Source organism: Manis javanica, chromosome 6, assembly GCF_040802235.1.
Source record: "Manis javanica isolate MJ-LG chromosome 6, MJ_LKY, whole genome shotgun sequence".
Taxonomy (NCBI): Eukaryota; Metazoa; Chordata; class Mammalia; order Pholidota; family Manidae; genus Manis; species Manis javanica.
In genome coordinates this window covers 15,420,485-15,441,505 of record NC_133161.1, presented here as the reverse complement: position 1 = coordinate 15,441,505, position 21,021 = coordinate 15,420,485, and the positions used below count along the sequence as shown (strand labels likewise).

Here is a 21,021-nt window from a genome sequence, read left to right as displayed (position 1 = left end):
GGGAAAATAGAGAAAAATATATATTACATTACCCAGTCCATGAAAAATGGGGTGATGGTATTATCAGGTATGACCTTGGGGCCTGACAAGTAATAGGTGAGGCATCCATCAGAAGGATCTGGGCAAGCTGGAAATCTGGCAGTGGAACTCATAAAACAAAACCTTGTCCCAGGAACAAGGCTTACTCGGGGTAATGGAAACCAAAAGCTTAGAAGGGAAACTTAAGATGGGCCCCCCCTCACCACTGTACCCAAGGGTCTGTACCTATTAGTCTCTGTGCAACATTCCAGTGACTGTTTTCTTGCTTAAGTGAGTTATTTTGACATATGTTGCTACTTTTGCTTCTGTTTTATTTCAAGTCGATTAGCTGCCTTCTATTATCACTCAAAAAAGTCTAGAAATAAATGCTGTCATAGCACTCCACTTCCTGCAACCACAGTTCCCACGCACGGTTTTCTGCTCTGCAGTTTAAACAGCACTGACAACTGAGTGGTTTTGCAAACTAGCTACAGAATTTTTTTTTAATCCATTGCTCATCTCTATCGTAGCAAAAGGCAAAGATGGCTACCCACAGGCAGTATAGAGCTGTACCAACAGCCCAAGCTTCACGGCTGTACGCAACAGCCCCGCAACCTGGGCCGACCTCTGGGTGCCTCTCTGAGGCACCTCTGAGCACAGACAGCTCCCATGCCACCTCGCCACACCTCAGAGACAAGGCGCACAGGCTGACATTATCCAGGTGGCACTTCCCAGCTCCTACATGATGAAAAGGGTTTGGGGGTGGGGGGAGACATGCAAGAAGCCACTAAGTCATCTTGGTATATTTCACCTTGGAAATGGAAGTGGTTTTACAGTTATATTTCTCCAGGACATCCAGAGGGTTTTAAGAGACCTTCAGATAGTCTTGTGGTCTTCAAAGACTGAATGTAAAGAGAACAGATCATATCATATTTTTAAACTGATGGGTAGCTACAGCAGAATTGTGCAGAACAGGGGAAAGATGAGTGCCTGGGGGGAGGAGCAGTGCCATTTATACAAACATCCTTTGAATCTTTAAAATACATTATACAGGTGAACACAGTTCATGCTACTTGCTGGAAGCAATAAGGACCACATTTTGTGGAATCTGTCTTCCACACATCTCCAGGTATCCTGCCTCATCCTCAGTGGGCTATCATGGTCTGTTGTACATCTGGGTAGCCCTTAACAACTGGTGGCGTGGTCTCCGATAGATTCTTGCAGGAGAGAGATAGATTCACGGGTTCCATCAGCTTCTTCCCGGGGAGCTGCCCAGCCGCCGGGAGGGCACAGGTGATACGCTTGCCAGGTTCTCTTCGCCCATCTACCAGGGTCACACGGCAGTTTCCAGGTCTTCGTGGCCAATGATCTTATAGTTCTGGCGGCTCTCTAGGTAAGCAGCCAAATCTGGGTCTCCAGCCTGCTGTGCTTTGTCTTGCGGCGTCTTACCCTATACGTAACAGTGAAAAGGAAAGAGATGCAAATAATTGGGATGAGATTTTTTTAAAAGCACAGAAATAGAGCTACTCAAAGGTTACTCACTAACAAGCATGTTTCTGTGTTTACTGTTTCAGAGTTCATGGGACACTTCAAACCTATTATCTGCCATAAACAGCTCACCCAGCAGGTGTGACAGGTTGAGTTAAAGAGAAAGAGGCTATCACTTGGGACGGGTGGGGCTCACATCTAAGGAAGCAGAGGTGCGGAGTGACTGAGTCCACCTCAGGAGGCAATGTGGCACGGTCAGTTTTGAACCAAGATACTTTTGGGAAGAAGGGAGACAGAAATCACCAAATAGGAAAGTAGGGAAACAGACATTGTGATTTCTACTTTGGGGCTCTTTTTGTGAGCCCCAAACTCTGGGAAGCAACAAGCAGAAACTGAGAGGAAGGGAGGGTTGTGAACAATCTAAAGGGGTTTCTTTGCTGGTTTCAAAGTGTTCAGTCAAGTTCTCCCCAGTTTAGAGCTATCTCATCTCTCCAAAAAAGAGCTAATTTTGTATTATAAAAGTAATGGATGGTGATTAGAGAAATCTTGGGGAAGTAGAGAAGCATAGAGAAGAAAATAAAAATCACCAATAATTCCACTACACTAATAACTCTTAACCCTCCATGAATAACTATTTTGTTTTCTTCTATAGCTCTATACATAATTATTTTTATAAAAATAAAAACATACTTTGCTTATATACTGTAGTGTAATGCGCTTTACTTACTAATATATCAAACTTTATATCATTAAATGTTCTTCCACATCATTTTAAGTGATTGTATAATTTCTTGCATCCTACTGTAATGTATATTTGTAGCTACACACACACACACACACACACACACACACAAAGTGTTTTAGAAATAAGGCCAGTGAATAAAAACAGTAAAAAGAGGAAGGGTCTTCATTATTTTGAATGCTTATAGATTATAAATTAATACCCCTTGAAACTTCTGATTTTTGTTCAATAATATAGTTTTATGTATTTAAAGGTAAGGAAAGGATAGAAGCATGATCATTCTGCCAAAGAAAGTTCCATGTGTAAATGCACATATTACAAAAATTATCAAAGACTTCTTAGCCTCCATCTCAGCAATCACAATGGATAGTGTCAACTTCAATTAAGCTTGCTCCATGTATTTTCCAAGGGTACATGGGTGTAGAAGACAAAAGGGAACTAACAATGGCTTTGAACTCCTACTAAAATTTTTACTTATTCAGCGGGACTTAAAGTTCCTGTAATAACTTTACTCAATTTGTTTTCAGGACTAGCAGACGACTATCATGTCTTTAGGAGATTAATGCTGAATCTCCTTGAACAGCAACAAGGTTGGAATTCCTAGCTTCTAAATGTTCAGAGAGATGGACTGGGGCAGGGCCTGTAGGTTGATTTTAAAGGAACTGTTCTCTATTAAGAAAATTTCTCCTGATATTGCTTCTCACTAAAGAATTCCAGAAAAGCCAGTCGTCATGACCATATTCAGCTTTCACCTGACATCAAATTACAGAATGGGAGAATTAAAGGATCCCCGAAAAGAAGCACAGCTACATTACTTCATATGTTAAGACTTCTACACATAACGTTTCGTGAAAACATGTTATACCATAGCATGTATCAACCAAGTTTATCTACTTAAAGATGAGAGACAGAAACAGACATACCTATGTGTGAATTGAGATCATGACAATTTTAACAGTTTATAGGCCAAGATTGTGGGATTTCTAGGGATTTTTACTTTTTCTGATATTTTTTGCATTGCTAGTACATGTGAGGATGTACTATAGTTATAAAAGTAACAAAGTTGCTTATGTTTTGAAACACACACACATACACACACACACACACACACACACACACACACACACACACACACACACACACACATCAGACAAAATGGGGAGAAATGTCAAGGATCATTGTATCCATTTATCTGACTCAGAAACTTAGAAAGATAAAAACAACAGCAATCTGCTCAGGGGCCAGATGTCCCACCCAGTCTTCGGTTTGTCCCTCTGTTTCATGCTGCTTTTCCCTTTCTGTTTATCCTCTGAGTTGAGTGCACGGGGAGTCTTCTGTGTAGGGAACAGGCAGCTGCCCTGCGGTGGTCTGGGTGGCTCTGCAAGGCCACCTCTAGCTCAGATCACAGCCTCCACTGATCGTGCCTCTGCCGTGTGTGTTTCTCAGTCAGGTTATCCATCAAAGTACTGACGTGCAAATATCTTCTGACAAGAATATCACTGAGAACTGTGTGCCATTTGAAATTATATACCCAATTTGCTGACCATGCTGGTAAGAGACCAGCTAGAGACCAGGACACAGCCTCCTGTGTTTGCTAGCCTAGGGAGGAACTGAGGCAGCCAGGGGCCGCAGCCAGCTAGCAGGGGGCTGGAGGGTGGCAGGGGAAGCGGACAGTCACGCAGTACAATCCTCCGGCTCAGAAAGGAAAGAGAGGTCCACACAGGAGAGGAAGGGGTTTGCCTACATGCACTGCAGTCAGAGGGAGCCCCAAGTGAAAACTGCACATAAGTAGGAGCTCGTCACTGAATAAGGCTGATAGGGCTTTAGCTGTTACTAGGGGTCTGAGTCATGTGTCTATGTTTCTTGGCCACATTCATTGGCCCAAAACTCAGGTGACTTGGCAGCTGCTTAATGAAGTCTTCATCTGTATGTATTAAAATTCCTCCCGGCAGCCCTCCATGGTTAAGCGGTCCGTCCTTTCTGGGAGTCCATGGAGGCTCTTTCCAATGCCCAGAGCCTGCCAGGCTCCTCCATGCCCTTGATCTTCCGAGTTAACTGCTCTCCCTCCCGTGGGCTGCAGCCCTAGGTCGACACGATGAGCCTACAGCCCCTCCTTTGGCCCAGCTTTCCCCTCTTCCATGGGCGCTCGCTCTCAACCGGAGCGGACGTGGCGCAGCCGGTCTCTCCTGCTGTCTCACCTCTACCTGTGGGCATTTTCTGATCAGGGTTGCCATACCTGTCACACGCTCAGTTTGTGGCCTCACTGCCCTCTTGTTAAGATAGTAACAGACTTTGAATCCAGATTTACATAATGTTTGCTGTGGGGGAACCAGCCACCTTTCAAGCCAGATGCCATAGGTATCACTGTGCAGATCATACAAACCAAACGAGAAACCCAGCTCTGCCCCCTGTCGTCACCCTCCACCCTGTTGGGTCAGTGGGGTGTCCTGCCCCCAAATGAGAACAGTGGACCTGCTGCAATAACCCTGTGCTGGGAGTTAAAGGAGTTGAATTTGGGCTCAGTGACTCATCTAGGGGCAGAGAACTTTCTTTTGGTTTCAGTTCTTACATCAATGAGAATAATTCCCACGTTGACTTTTCAGATGAACTTTTAGGGGAAAATATAAGAAGACAAATAGAAAGAAACTTTTAAAAATAAAAAGCCAATATAATGCACCAGATTATAAGATCATAACCATCTCAAAATCAGGGCCCACTGTCCTGGGAATGATTGGTATTCACTTAGGCACCAATATAGGAAGCAGCATAAACCTTAGATTTGAAGCTACATTAAAGTAGCTGAAGGATAAATCCCAAAGGGCCTCTCCGTAGCCAGGCCAGTGTCTTTCGAGCATTGTCCTGCCCTCTCTCCTAGGGCTTCGAACCTCCCTCCCTGCAACTGGGCTGCTGACAGGCAGCAAGAGGACAGCCCCGAAGTCCCACGGCCGCACGTTCAGAGCTTTATGGAGTCCCACAGGCAAGCACACACCCTCCCTTTGTGCTTATACATTTAAACTACAGTTCCTCTAAATGAAGCACTTTATTTTTTCCTCCTTTTTCCAAAGCCGCGGGCACTTCCATAAGCACAAAAAGGATGCCTTTGCTCTGGGCACAAGGGAAGGCGCTGGTGCTGGCGGTCCTGCCCAGTGGTAGGATGTTTGCCCCCGCTCGTCAAGTTACCTTGGAGTCTGTCTTTCTCAGAGACGCTCCCGCGTCCACCAGAAGCTGGCACACAGCCCGGTTCCGCTGGCAGGCAGCCTTGTGCAGTGCGGTCTCACCCCTAAATCAAAGATGAAATGGGAAGCCACCCATAAAGGCGTGGGGGGCAGGGCTGGGAGTGGGGTGGCGGCAGCAGGGAGGGGGTGAGGGGAGGTTCTCTGCTGCTGAGGTTCCTGTTCCAGGCCTCTTCCCCTATCTGCCGCTGAGGCCAGCGACGGCTTCTGGGCACATTCTGGTGCAGTGCACGGTGGGGGGGGGGGGTGTCTGAAAGTATGTTGAGTTAGTCCTCAATTAATCATAATACGTGACTCCAGCTTCTTTTCTAAACAGTGTGGGTTAACTAGGCTGAGTGATTTTATTTTTGACTACTGACATCCGATTTAGGCAACACTCCAGGGCACTACTAAATGCACTGATGGATGCAGGTGTGTCTGGACCCTGCGGAGCCCTTCTCTGTGGGCACATGTGGGGAGAGCTTGAGGGCCACAAGATGAAGCTCACAGGGAGCAGCGATGGAGAATACGGGGCCCTTCAGGCAGAGCACACAGGGCTCGATGGACCATCTGGCCCTTGGAGGAACACCTCCTGGGAACTCAGCTTGAAAGAATCAGGCCAGCACAGACTCCTGCTGCCGGGTGAGTAGGGGCAGTGGGCGGGGGCAGCCACAGAGGCTCTCCGGGAGGCTCAGTGAGACCCCGGGAGAGTTTGGGAGCCAGGGCCATGCTCCCAAGGGCAGCAGGCCAGCCACTGCACATGGGAGAGGGCAAGGAAGGTAGTGTCGGGAGGAGGGTGTCTCCTCTGGGTCAGAAATGGCAAAGGTGCTTTAAGTCAAGCATCTCATGGAAATCAGATGCAGTCCTGAGTGAAGGCAGATGGGGTAGGTGACCCTTGCCAAGGGGACGTATGGCATGCGGACAAGCTCTCCAGAGCCACGGGCTCTTCCCCGCCCAGAACTCCCAGCTACCCCTGCGCCAGCTCATCCTCCGCTCTTCCTCCTCCATGCCTACGTAGCCCCTTCCCTCCCGTCTTCATCCCTGTTTTGGACTTCCTTGAACTTCGCTAGTGGTTCTATCTGGTTCTCAGGGTTGTGTGTTCTGCCTTCTTTGTTCCTGTTTGGGGAGTAGTAGCTATTTTGCCCTATAAATAAGAAAGTTGGAAATAAACATTATCAGTTTGGGGACCATCCCAGGAAGGTGGGCTTTCTCAACTCTGGCTCCTCATCTGAACTACATACGGAACAAGAAAATGACAGGAGTTACTATGTTTGCAGTTCTCCAGTGGTTGTACACAACTTGTTCCTAGACTCAGCAGAGAGGTTTCCTTAAACACAAAGGATCGTTTGGGGCATTAGTGTTTCATTTTCTTACAAACTCCAGTTAAGACAGAGTAAATATAAAGGTCAGTGTACTTATTTAGTCTTCTCAGTAGTCCAAGATGCACCAGTGCAGAAGTACCTTGACTGTAGGAAGCTCTACGTGATGAACAGCAATGACTGTGCATACAAGTTATTAGGACACTTGTCATCCACTTTTATTGTGTAGTTTGATTTTGAATGGCCCTGCATAGTTACAAATACAACTGAAAGTAGACTTTTTAAAACTAACAATAAAACTATCTCTTATATGACCTATAGACTGCATTCCTCTCCTAGATATGTTCTAAGGAAAATAATCTTGACTATGTAATGAAAGGCAACACTCACGTTTCGCTGTCTGCCATATCCAACAATTCAGAAGGTCCTAAATAAGAGGAAAGCAAGATGCCCATCAAAAATAAGTTAAAAAAACTAATCATTAACAAAAAAATCTCTAGTCACGGAAGTAAACTGTCTTGGAAGGCTGAATAAAAAAGAGCCATTGGTGACAGGAATAATAAGACAACCTCCCACCCCCTAAAAGGAAGGATTCCTCTGCTTCCCTCTCACCAATCTCCCAATCTCCATCAGCCAAAATGTGCAGAATGGAAGCTTCAAAAGAACAATACAGCCTCTGCCTTCAAGAAGCTCCCAGTCAAGGTGAAGAAATAAAATCAACTGAACTAGAGAAACTTGAAGTAAGAAATAATTAAGAGGCTACCTTGGGAAAAAGGTGACAATCAGGGGGGATTTAAAAATTGTTGCTCATTCTCTAGTGCAGATTATTTGAGATGGGGTCTGGTGGGGTATAATGTTAAAGTATAAGAGACCATAGGTATTATCCAGTCTGATCCCCTTATTTTAGCAATAGGGCAAAATTCTATTTTTTATAAAATTTCCTTTCTAAGATCTGGAAGAAATATTATGTATGCACAGCAAATGATTACAGATATTTCATTAGGAATTGAAATGTTCTGTGAGTTTGTGCACTCACAATGTTTTATCTGTTTACTAATCAGTTCATTCAACCTGAAAACACTGCTTGGAATGCCCACCTTTCCAGCTTCAGGACCACTGCCTCTCCCCAATCTTCCCTGCAAATCCCTTACCTGAGTCAGTCTGCAGGTATCAGCTGAGATGCATTTCCTCCTTAAATCCCTCTATGACCCACTCCAAATATTGCATTAAATGTTCCTCACATTGTGTACTAACCCTATGTCTGACAATTGGGAAGGTAATATAATTTATCATGTAAATGGAGACTATCCCAGACAAGTGGGGACCACCTTGCCATAATCACCTATTGATCGTGAAACTTAAACCATATTGAAAATCACCTGGTGATTTGTCTCTCTCCATAACTAGACTCTGGTAAACCCCTCGAAGTTGTGGCCTATACCTTCTCCACCACTGTGTCCTTCCTTGGTGCCCAGCATAGAGGCCGGTGTCAAGCAGATGCTTACGTGTTTGGTTGAATGAGTGAATTAATGTGCTTGAAAATGCCAAACACGGTTCTAGATATTGAAGCATTTCAGTCTTTAGAAATATGATCCTGTTGATCTGCTCTCTATATTGTTGATTATCATTATCACTGAAAAGTTTCTTATGTGATTAATTATTATATAAGAAGAAGAAAGGGAAAAAGAGGTTAGGATTTTCCATCCATGAAAGTCACTGGCCAAGAAGATAACTGAGCTGTTATGGGACCCTCACAATCCTCCAGATCGTGCAGGAGCAAACGCATCACCCTGGCCTCCTCTTTCACATCTACTGGTCATCGAGGCCAGATGAATCTTCCCTTGCAATGTCTGTCTTACTCATCACTGTCAAAGTTTAGGCATTATTAGGTGTCCGATTCTCTGACATAATATAGCAGGGGGCACAAAGTCAAGATGCTGGGAAATTAGTGAAGGAAAGAGACATCAAAGGACCACTTTACTCTCACTTTCATTTGAAGCCACTTGTTGGCTCAAACTGTATGTCCTGAGAACCATGTCCTCCAGGCCTGTTCAGCTGCTAACAGGCCATTCTCCACAAGGGCAGGAGCAAGAGAGCTCACCACGCCCGGGGGTCCATTTAAAGAGCTCTTGTCACCTTCAGCAAACCTTTCGAGTGTTTCATTTTGAAAGGATTTCCATAACCCCCAGTAGCCTGGCCTCACTGGTAGCTTTCTTCCCATCACTGTTGCTCACTGCACAAATATTTAGGCAACAGAGGCCTTGACCCATTTCCTCCTTTATTCAGCACTCTCTGAGCTGTGCCCATGGGGGGGTCTCTAGGGTCCCAGCCTCCATGCAGACTGAAGCAGTTTAGTCTGCGCTCAAACAGCAATTGCTTCACACTCTGAAAGCAGTGTCTGATAAGAATCACTGATAAATGCAGCCCACCCAGAACATTCCAGAGCTGACTATCCAGTTGGTGTAGCTGCTGATCACCCCCCTTCTCTCCCTTTAATCCTCTGCCCCTGACAGAGGTGAGAGACAGGTGCTGATACTGAGACCAGATCCTTTTGCTCTTAATTAATATCTAAAGAAACTCTAGTTAAAGGTTTTGGGGATGGCTCCAGAATGATAGACTGACTTAACCCAAACCTTCTTTATCCTCCCATTAAATCACATTGCCACAGAAGAACAGAATGTTTTGAATACTGGCAGGCAGGTAGCCACTGAGCCAGCAGGGGTGGCAGCCGGCTGAGTCCCCACAGCAGTAGGGAGCTCCATCTTTAATGGTACATTGTGCTGTTTAACAGTATCCTCTGCAGGTTAGAAGCACTCATGTTAAGATTTGGAGGTGGGCAGCCAGAGAAATAAGAATAATCAACAACAGCCACAAAAATTCTCTTGAAAGAAAAAGTACTTGAAAATGGCATCTATGATTTTTGGAAAGTTCATTTGAGTCTCACTAGTTAGGGAGAGAACAGGAGAATGAAAAAATAAAGATGATAGAATTCTTTCAATATATTGATCAATGGTGAATATTTGGGCTTGGGCTTATTTTATATTTTACATATACATATGTCCTGACGGTAGATGCCATGTCCTCTCCCCTAAGAAATTTGAAGGAATTCCATTACAATATCCCCAGTGAGCTTATGATAGCTCCCTGAATGTAAAGGGAAGTCTCCGGCTCCCTGTCTCTCCCAGGACTCATTACGATGTTCACACTCTGTCCTGCCACTAACCTGCACCAGAAACAAGTGATATGTCCCTACAAGGGACATGGCTGCAAATTTTCTCATGAAATTCTCAGAGGAAGATGATCACCATCTGAGCAGCCCTGTACCAGCTGTCCCTGGATCCCTGCGCATGACACTCCTGTCAGACTACCTTACACTGTGGTTGTTGGTCCATGTTTCATTCATCTCCCTTGCTGGGCTTGTAGGAATGGAGAGGGCAGAGACTACATCTTCATTTGTGTATGAGTTTTGGCAAGTAACCTAACTTCACTATGCTTCAGGTTTCACTACCTGTCCAATGGATATAAGAGAACGTACTGTGCGTGTGGCACTGCTGTCAGAAGAAATGCATTCATACACAGAAAGCACTTCAAACAATAACCTTTAGGAGTGACTATTACTAGGCCATCTTTTCTCAAAAGTGCCTGGGACAGAATTAATTTTTTACTGACTGCATGAATGAGAGACCTTATAAAATTGGTGTGGATCCCAGCCAGTATCGTATTTATTCTCAAAGAAAGATCCATAAATGGAACATGGATTCAAAAGACTGTCCCATAGGGGAAATTGTCTGAAGAATGAGGAAAAGAAGTAATATGTTGAGGGGACACACACATCCGTATTTGGGGTGAAGGCAAGAGAATCAAAAAGGAAGCCCAATGTCACAAATCTCCCAACAAAAGAACGTGAACAGCTGGTAGGTAGTCAAGCCTTCGAAGCGCAGCTTGCTGCCCGGGGCTCGCTCCATAGGAGACCTCACTTCCGGCCGACGCAACTTCATCGGTGTGGGACTTCTGTTATATCTGATGGGTCTTTTGTCATGTGCATCTTGTGATTCGCTTCCAGCACCAAGGCATCCAATCTCCTTAGCTATTCCTTGCACCTCCCGGTGGCCTTTCTCTCCAGACCTCATTTCCCATTAGTCTCCCTGACGCTGCCAGCAGACCATTCCAAATCCTCCTCTGCCCCAGGACAAAAGCTGCACAGATGTGGGGAGAGCTAGCACTGGGAACTCTCAGAGCATCGTCATCCCATCCCAGCGGGATGGTGGTCGTTTCTCTGGGGCCCAGAGGCAGAAAAGGGGGTGAGGGTTAAAAAAAAGAAAGACTGAAGGCAGAAAAAGAGAGAAGACAAAATATGCCATTGAAAGCAAGAAGGAAATGCATGAGTGAGATTTCTATCAGGAAACACGGTAGGGGGCAAAGGGGTGGGAGTGGGGAGAATAAAAACAAAAGAGCAAAATGTGCAGGGTGGTAAAAGACCAAACAACACGAAAGTCTCTGGGGGGGTACAGCACAGGAGGCGGGTGCGGGCAAAAAGGATGGTTGAAAGGAGCTGAAAAGCAGGAACCACTGGGGGATCCCAGCTGGGATCCCTCCACAGCCTTCCCGCTCCACCCGGTCCCCGTGGAATTGTTAGCTCCCTTCCTCCTCCATTCTCTTTTCAACCCTCCAAACGCCCAAATTCCAGTTTTTCACAAAGGAAAGCAGCAGGTTGTGTATTTGAGAGAAGAATTCCCAAAGAAGATGCAGGATGAGAAAAATCCAAGCCTCCTGTGCTTTTCAGAGCATATCACACACCCCATGTCCCCAGCTCCCAAGCCTGGTTTTCAAAGACCCTTAAAAGAGAAATACATTGTTGATTGTGGTGTCTGGGAGAATAACTAATCTCTCACGACCTCTGCTCATGGGGGTCCTCCTGCTTGTAGACCCCACTGCTCACCATAAATAACCAGTGGAGAGGCCCCAGCAGAGGAGAGAGGCGCCTGCTTGGGGAAGGGTGCAGGCGCAAGGAAGCCGCATGCAATTTCAGCCTGCACCTTGGAAAGGGCCCACTGACTTCTGGGAACCCTTGTCATTAAACGCACCTTTAACAGCCAGATCTTTTGAACAGTTTTTAGGATTTCTCTCACATAAAGCCACAGGAGAGACTTGAACCAAGTTTTAAAAAATGCATAAAAAATGAAAACTTTAAGAGACATGCAGCATTTGAGATTAGGGAGGATCCCTCCATCTTTGGCCCAGTACAAAGTTTTCATTCTATTCTTCATGAGTTCAAAATGATCAGACCTATCTACTGAAAATCTGATGCTAATTTATTAATACAAAGCCCTAGTCAGATGTACATCCCAAAACCCCAGCCTCACTGAGGCCTCTTGGAAAAGGCAATTTTCCTTCTCAGACTAGGTGAACTCCAGAGTCATCATCATTATTAAATTAGGAGAGACTATTTCACTGGGCAGAGATCACACTAAGAAGATGATTTCAGAGGAGAGGGTCATGTTTTCCATGTACTTGTCCCTGTCTTCAAGAATACTATCATTGAAAGGGGTTTCTCTAATTTTAAAAGAGATGAATGGTCCTGCAAAGATAGTTTCAATCTCCAAATGCACAGGTTAACACCTCAGTAACTAAAGATATATTTTAAAAACAACAATAAAAATGGTTGAGCAGAGTTCTTAGCTCTTAAGGAACCAGGTGAATTAGGCTGGTTATGTCAGAAGCTTTTACATCCACATTCCTGAATAAATAGAAATAACCAGGTCAATGTTAAGAATGAAACTGACAATGCCTATCAGGTTGATAAATACTAATTTCAATAAAAATCAACTGCAATTTAGCATCCATTATAGTACTAAAAGGTTAAAGATTGCCATCCATCAAAAATATGGTGATCCTGGGATCACAGAGCATAAGACTTTATTTTCAAACAAAAGAGAGGTGGATTGTGTGTCACTATCTCCACAGCCTTTGTCTCAGGTGCCTGCCGGCCAGTTAGGGTCTTACTGAGGCAGGGAGTGTATATAGGATGCTTTCTGTGGCCCTGGGACTGGTTGCCTGTGAGTGAAGTAGAGGTGATCACAAGAATCTCAAGGGTTTTTTTTTTATCAGCATAAATATTAAACCTACAACATCTAGTCAAAAACAACTGGAAACAGCACCCTCCCCTCAAGAAATTAAAAAATTTCTTTGCATCCTTCAGTTCTTTCAGTCTCCACAATACAGTGTGGCTCATCTTTGCTAAAGTCACTGGGGATGGACAAGAAACTAGTGCAGTATTGGAATGTCAGGCTTTGGTCACCCACCAGGAGACTAACGTGCTGGCTGGATTTCAGATGCGCACCCATCTGCACCTAAGGTTAGAAACTCCAAGCCCTGTGAGGTTGAACTACAGGGGCTTTCAGAGGCTCTATAATTCAAGGCAGCTGAAACAGAAGTGGCAGGGGACTGAAAATCTATGCTGTTAGAGTAACAGAGGGCATGCCTCACCACTCATACCCCCGGGGAGACTCAACAGGAGACAGGGCTTTGGGGGTTTGTTTCTATTATGTCTTAAATATTGCATGGGGCATACTTAATGCTAAAAAATGGCAAATTGTTGTTGTTCAAGAACTTGCAAAGTTAAATCGTTTTTCTTAAGCAAATTTAAGGCCCAGAACCAAAGGAAAATACATAAGCAGAGCTCCGGGGGTTCCCAGGAGAGGGAGGAGTTCAATATTGAGAAGGCAGGGTCATCATTTTCAACTGAAGAATACTGAATGTAAGGAAAGGTGGTAGGTGAAATCCATCCACAAATTCTCTGCTGCTCCTTCCATGAAGCCCTGGGGTCTATTCCCCATCCCTTGAGTTGGGGCCAGTTGTGTGACTTTCTTTAGTTAACAGATGCTGCAGAGATGATGCAGAACTTCCCAGCCTGGCCCCAGATGGTCTGGAAGCTTCCTTTCTCATCCCCCTGGAACCCTAGGACCATGAATAAGGCCATGAATAAGCCTGTGATGAAAGACCAGGTGTAGAGAAAGACTCAGGTGTCCTGGCCACTGCAGCCATCTCAGCTGCGAGCCCCACACATGTGACAGTCCGTCCTGGTGCAGCCTCAGGAGTGAGAACAAGTGAGACACCAGCAGATAACTGACACACAGAGGATCCTAGGAATTGAGGGTGGGTCAGTAGAACTATTGTTTAGGAGAGGTGTGGGGGAGGGAGGGTTTCTAAATTGTGTCATTGCTCAGATAGATGGCCATTGTCTCACCTAACTCCAGAGCGGTATGTGAGTACTGAGCAGCCTCAAGTATGTAAGCAAACATTCAATCTCTAGGGCCAAGCAAAACTGGAGAGAAAGGCTTGAGGATGATCAAGAAGACAGCAACCGTGAGTATGTCAACCCGAGCTGAGGGCAAGTAAAGCGGCAGTATATACATCTAAGGCTCACCTGAACTTTGTGCAGTAGAAATACCGAGATCTTTTCTATTAAGAGAAAAATAATCACACAAGCTTTGTGACTTTATAGGTCCCAACATTTGGTTCTGCCTTTAACCAGCTTTTGGAAAAGTCATTTTGGGAAAGAGAAAACACCTGTTATATTTTTGGTGGAGGTATGTATGCCACATGTATGATACAGAAAGTATGCCACCATTGCTTCTGCAAGTCTTGCCCCAGAAGGAATGTTTTGATTGGCAGGAGGTGGGACGGTCAGAGAAGGAGATGGGATGATAATGCTCCAGACACAGTGCCAAGAACACAGTTTACCTATGAGGCTTCCTAGGGCAGACAGGCTTGGGATTATCCAACCAGCCTCCAAGGGGAAAGAGATACTCCCATGACCGCCACCCTCCTTTAATACCCTTTCCTCTTCCTCAACCACTCTTGCCACCATTGTTCAGGCCAAGGTTTCAAGCGAACTTTTCACAAGAAGGTATGAAGACAAAGAAAAGTGAGTCTATTGTGACTGAGAGTCCAATACCTACCTGACAAGGTCCTTCTAAATATTAAATGACAGGATGTGTTTAGTATAAGCATCTGGCATGGTGGCTATGTTACACTGTAGCTATGTATTTATTCATGGCTCTACAATAGGACTTAAAACATCTATAGGTGATGGCTTAAAATTTAATTCTGCATATATTTTTTCTTTAGCCTACAATTGCTTGAAAAACAGTGACTGTGTTTTATTTTTTGTGTATGCTGGTTTATAACAGGTAGTTCCTCTTGGGCAGTCCACAAATATTTGTTGAATGGTTGAATGAATGAATGAATGAATGAATATAATAAGATTCATTTTCTGAATTGAATAAAATAAGGAGAAAAAGGAATATGAGAGTCTACTAATATGCTTAGTATTCACAACCTGAATTTGGATGCAAGGGGGGTACTGCTGGGGCTCACAGAAAATCTTCCAGATCTCTGTGCCCCTATATTCAGTAGAGCCAGAGGTTATTATACTCTTCCCTCAAAAACAGCCAAGCTAGGCATTTTTTCCCCCTTTATTCCTGTTCTTTATTCCTAGAAACACTATAAATTTGGAAAGCTGAAAGTAATGGTCAAGATTTGGTATTCATCCCATGTGTTTATGCTTCTAAAGGGCTATCAGAGGAAGATGCTAGTATATGCTGCTTCCAGCAAATGAGCTCACCACAGAGGATGTGAGAGTACCAGACACTTCCAAAGAGGATAAAGTGTGGGGAGTTGAAAAGATGAATGAGAGTCAAACAGCAAAGACATAATGAGAAACTAGAAAGATGAAAAAAGGATGTCCATTAAATTCTCATAATGATCAGCTATGAATATGGATCAGTTAATCTGGTCCCAACCAGTTAACTTTCCAAAACATAAAAGCTCTTTCCAAGATAATAAAGCACATTATGCCATTCCGCATTTGTTTTTGTCTTTTATTTTTTAATGAATCAGCCCAAAAGTACCCTGCAAAAACCTTGTTATGGAAATTATTACTATAAATTTCTTGCTTAAGGTGACCCATATGTGTCTGTGATCTGCAATCCCCACTGCCTTGAATAAGCAGGGAGGGTCAGCTGAGAGCTGAAGAGCACGTCCACTGTTCGGAGGACAGTCGGACAAATGTCAACTTGGAAAATTCAACCCATTTCATGGATAAGGGATCCTTGGTTCACTGCGCCTACTCACCGTGGTCAAGGATATATTTCACAATCTCCCCATTGCCGGTTTTAGCTGCGTAGTGAAGGAGTGAACAGTGGTCTGGTCCCTGAATTAGCAGACTGCCTCCATTTTTATAGCTTTCTATTAGCTGAAAAAGAGACATGAGAAGAAGCTCAGGCAGAATCCGGAACAAGGGACACAGCTAACCAGTGAAAAAATAGCAATAATGTATCCAGCCACAAATGTTTCCAGCCTCAGAGGACACACAGAAAAGTCAGTGATTAATGTTCCTGGGTTTACAGCCAGCGTCTCACTGAGCTCCAGAGGAGGTATGTGGGTATGAAACAGACCAAGGGAACTGAAACATGCTGAAGTACTGCTTACTTTTCTTTTCTGTGCACTGGTCTCTATCCCAAGGGAGTAAATAGTGGAGACAAGAACAGAAACTCCCCTATGTTGGCTCAGCATTCTCTCGAGTGAAAGAATGACTAAAGGCTAATGGCAGGAACAGCTTGGTGTCTGGTACCTAAGCTCCTGACCTGTCCTTTAGTTCTTCTCCAACCTCTGATGAAAACACCTAATACAGAAGCTGCCTCCCATCTTCCTGCACGAGACCACTGCACCCGTGCACGTACTCCGCACAAGCACACACACACGTGCCTCTCCCTTCATCTAGTTCTGCAGCCCAGCCTATGTGCCTTCTGCTAACCGTCCAGCACGTACTGATGAGGTTCGAGAGGTTCTGTGGGGCAGCAACCAAAAGGGTTAACATGACATGGCAGATACCTAAAATACCTAAAATATGAGAACAGACTGGAAAAAAATACACACGGAAATTTGCAGCCTGAGAATGAGGTGGCTAAAGGAGGATATGGTCTAAGTTCATGAAATACTGACTATTATAAACAGTGTAAATGGGTCCCTGTTCTCTGAACTTCAGTATATCAGAGCAAGAAGAGCCTTTCTGGAATTTCTAAAAGGTAGTTTTAGTACAAACAGTCATCAAATGACGCAGCAGGTAATGGGAAAAAGGAATATGGCTGCCACCAAAAGAGGTGAGATGACACAACTTTATTAGAAAAATCACACACCTCATAAGGTCAAAGAGAACAAACTCATAGCTCATGCTTTCATTCAATACAACCACAGACCCGCTCTATGCCAGCTGCCAGGCAGGCAAAGATGACCAGGACTCGGTCACTCACCTCGGAGATGACACTCACAGTCCATGGGGGAGACAAACATGTATAAAGAATTACACTGTAAGGGAGGAGGTACATGGTGAGGTTATCACAGGGCACCAGGGAAGTGCAGGTAGGGGATGGAAAAAGTCATGGAACACTTCCTAGGAAATAGATCAAAAAGGAGTAGCTGAATGGGAGTCGGGAACATATGGGACTTCCACCCCCAAACTGTGGAGCAGGAGACAGAAGCTGCTCCCAGTTCTCCACAAAAATCTAAGAAAACCCCACTCTGGTAACGTCCTGGCTTACAATGACACTCCCCCTCTCTGTGGGTGGAACCGCAAAGGATTCGGGCTCAGCAGAGCAGCACTGACCCAGGTGGGGAGCTGCCTCCTGTCCGCCTCCGTGGTGTTCACAGACACCATGACATTAAGGAGGACACGGGCCTCTCATGCAGCCCTGCTGTACGGGAGCCACTCCCAGGAGCCTTCTCGCTGGGCTGGCGCCTGGGTCTTCTGTTCTCTGCTCGCCAGCTCTCCCTGGCTGGCTCCCTCTCCCCGCCTTTCCCTCTCTTACATACATACACACGCACACATGCACACACAACAAGCTTCATATTTCATATTTATCGTGCTTTCTACATGGAATAGAGGAATTAAAGAAGATGGAGAAGAAAGAAAAGGGGAAGAAAAATACTTGGGAAGGAAAAGAAAAGAATAAGAGGGAAAAAGAAAAACCTTAAGCCCTTATATTTCACCTCTCAGTAACTAAGGTGTTATTAAGTCATTTCTTAGCCATTTAGAAAATAATTATAACAGAACGTAATAAGACAATAGGCTGAATGTAGTGATTTCCCATATCTCAAACTGTTCTCTACTAAGTACAAAAGAAGCATGGTAATAGGCCATGATTCTAGAAAAATCTGTTCCTTAGACTAAAAAAAGTATATGTAAAATAAAATGAAAAGGTTTTGAAAGTATGGTAGTTTGCAAAATTTTCTGGCTTAGAAGCTCGGCAAGGGCAGGAATCAGGTCTTCCTCATACCTTTATTTCCCATGTAAGGCCTTGCAAGGAACAGAGGATAGCATTCAATCCAGGAAACGGCACTGAACTCACAGGCATGCTGCTTAGAGCACTTTGCTCTGGGTAACAATTCCTAGGGACACTATGATCTAGACAGTGGCATCAGCACTGCTTGCAGGAATTAGTGTCTAAAGGTGGCAGTTAACTGAGATGTTTGCGACCTTTTCACCATTTGCTTTCTGCTAGCAACCTGTTCAGAATGTAGCACAGAGGTTTCTCAGTCTCTTCAGCAGATGTACCTCAAAAGAAGTTATATTCAAGGGCAGTGCTTTGCAGTTTTCTTTACGGCTTTTGGTTTCACAATCTGCAAAGGCACCATACTCCATAGGCTGATGGGTAAGGCAGACCCTCTGCCCCTAGGCAGCTGCTGAAGTTATAGATCAAAGCAATGCCAGTGTGGGTGATACAAGGATCCATATGGACAGTCACAAGTCCTAGTGCCCAAAAATGATATGGGACCAATAGAGTTTTTAGAATACTTGTGGACTATAGTTTACTTTATAACAATACCTGCATCTCCTCCGTATTTATCTACTAAAAAAACAGACTATCACTACATTAATACAACAGCTAACATTTTAGAGTTCCTTCTATGTAACAGGAACAGTCTTAGGAGCCTTACACGCAGGGTTACATTCAATCCTCACCATTAAGCAAAGAGCGGGGCAACATTATAACTCCACTCTACAGATGAGGAAACTGAGGCACAGAGAAAATTAAATAATTATACAAAGTCACACATATAGTGAACGGCAGAACCAAGATCTGAACCCAGGAAGTCTGACTTGAGAATTTGCATTCACTTTAGAAACAGCAGGGACCACTTCCCTCCCCTGAACTAAACTGAGCAGAAAACATAAGCACAAATTGAAATGTTCAACCAGATCAGAAAGAATATCTTCTTTTGGTTAACTGTGACCCCCAAAGTACAAAGCTGTCATCATGTTGGGAAATGTAGGCTGTGGACTGGAGAATGCATTTCTGGGTGTTGTCCAGATAATTCTTACAGATGCATTCATTTCAAGACCTGTCTGAAAAGAAATCTTTAAAATGTGAATACCAGCTTCTGGAGGTCAGGAATTCCAGGCACGGAGCACTTCATCCTGGGACAAGTCCACTTTAACAAGGAAACAGTACAGTGCCCTTGCACAAACCCTTTGCTGTCAGGAAATGTGGAGAATCCTGGGAATAGTCTGCTCATCCTCCCTGCTCAATTCTTAAAAAGCATCCTTCCTTTTTCTACTCAGCCAGCACAGGCAGAGGGATGATAAATGACATACAGGATCATGAAAATCTGGTGAGAAATGGTGTGGATTTAAAGTTCTGAAAGAATCACCAAGAGTTTTGGTAGGAAGATTTCTTACCTTCATAAGATCACCAGCTATTACTGCCTGCAAAATTGCTGTGAAAGACAAAAGAGAGATGTCCCATTAGTAGAAGACCCTCTCATTAAAATATTACAAAGGGCTGGATCCATTTTTTTTTTCCCAGACATAGTCTACATTTGGGGAAGGAACCAGGGAAGGAGAAGCAGGCCGAAGGTTGGATCTTGGAACAGACTAAGGCCTTCTCTACCCAGGCACCCATCACATACATCATTCTAGAGCCTTCTTGAGATCCCTGTAGACCTGGTTCAGCAAAGAGAACATGCAATGTGGAATCACGTAGATTGGGTTCAAATCTTAGCTCTGATACTTATAAGCTGTGGAACACTGAGCAAATCATTTAACCCCTCTGAGCCTCAATTTCCACATCTGTAACAAAGCAAGCTTAAATCTTAAAGGATTGTTAAAAAGATTAATTAAATCATACAAATGTTATTAACTCATCCACTGATGCGGAGCCAGTGCCTAGTCATGACTGTTTGCACTCCCATCTTTTGGGCTCCTTCTTTGTCCTCTGAGGGCTCAAAAAATTACCAGTTATTTTGTTGGTGTGTTTTGTAGTGATAAATAAATACCTACTGCTATGGAAATGAAGAGGACCAGAGATAGAGAAAACACGTATATTTTAATTATGTTCTGAAGAAAACAACATGTTTAACATCTAATTCATTGGTGACTCTTACAGAAAGAATGCCATGAGTCTTAGGTAACCTAAACTCATTGTAAGAATATGTAGCCTTAGGGGGAAGTGCAAGTGTATGCTTGTAGAAGAGAAATGAGGAAATACTACTGATGAAAGAGGAAAAATAATATGTACACATCTAATGATCATTATGGTTCCTAAAGGGAATACGTACATTAGGTTGGAAGTTGTCCCTTCAGAAAAAACAAATAATCTAGATTCAAAAACTACTCAAAAAATAGATTTTAAGGCTTCAATGTCACAAAAATCTAGAAGAAAATAATTGAGTTTTCAAAGTGTCATTTTATTCCTGTTTGACTAGTCTCTCATAGAGTTGGCCAAAAATTCAGTATCATGTCTCAAAGTACATGGAGCCCTTGACAGCCACTGAGCAAAGCCCTCAAAGCTTTTATATCAAGCTTTTTATGAGCCCTGGATGACCAGATGCAAAGGACCAGAGGTACATTAAACTCATTCCTGGGGCAGTGCTGAGTGCCTTCCTCTGATCCGAGTGGAAGCCCTGCAACAGAAGCGGGACGCTGGGGGCTGCTGAGCAAGGGAAGGGCCAGGAAGCAGGAGGAGAGGGAGGAGAAAGGAGAGTGGGAGGAGGGGAAAGGATGCTCCCCTGGCATAATAAGCAGTAAGCAATATGCTATCTTCATCTCCCGGCGGCTCTGACACACTGCTTTGTACATCGTCAATGCACAATTACTTGTTGAATAGATTGAAAAGAACGTGAAGAGAAAAAAGGAGAATGGGAGAGAGATAGAAACAACAGAAAGGCAATTAATAAAATGTTA

At 44.1% G+C, this 21,021-nt stretch overlaps 1 protein-coding gene across 1 annotated transcript in view; it reads right to left on the bottom strand.

Annotated features, from left to right (window-relative positions):
- Positions 1-805: 805 nt before the first annotated feature.
- Positions 806-21,021, bottom strand: part of DGKI (diacylglycerol kinase iota) — a 403,345-nt gene continuing 383,129 nt past the window's right edge. Inside the window, 5 exon segments of the mRNA XM_073238393.1 lie at positions 806-1,468; positions 5,429-5,528; positions 7,170-7,206; positions 15,915-16,035; positions 19,519-19,556. Coding sequence (XP_073094494.1) covers positions 1,352-1,468; positions 5,429-5,528; positions 7,170-7,206; positions 15,915-16,035; positions 19,519-19,556 — 413 coding nt within the window. The 3' untranslated portion in view covers positions 806-1,351.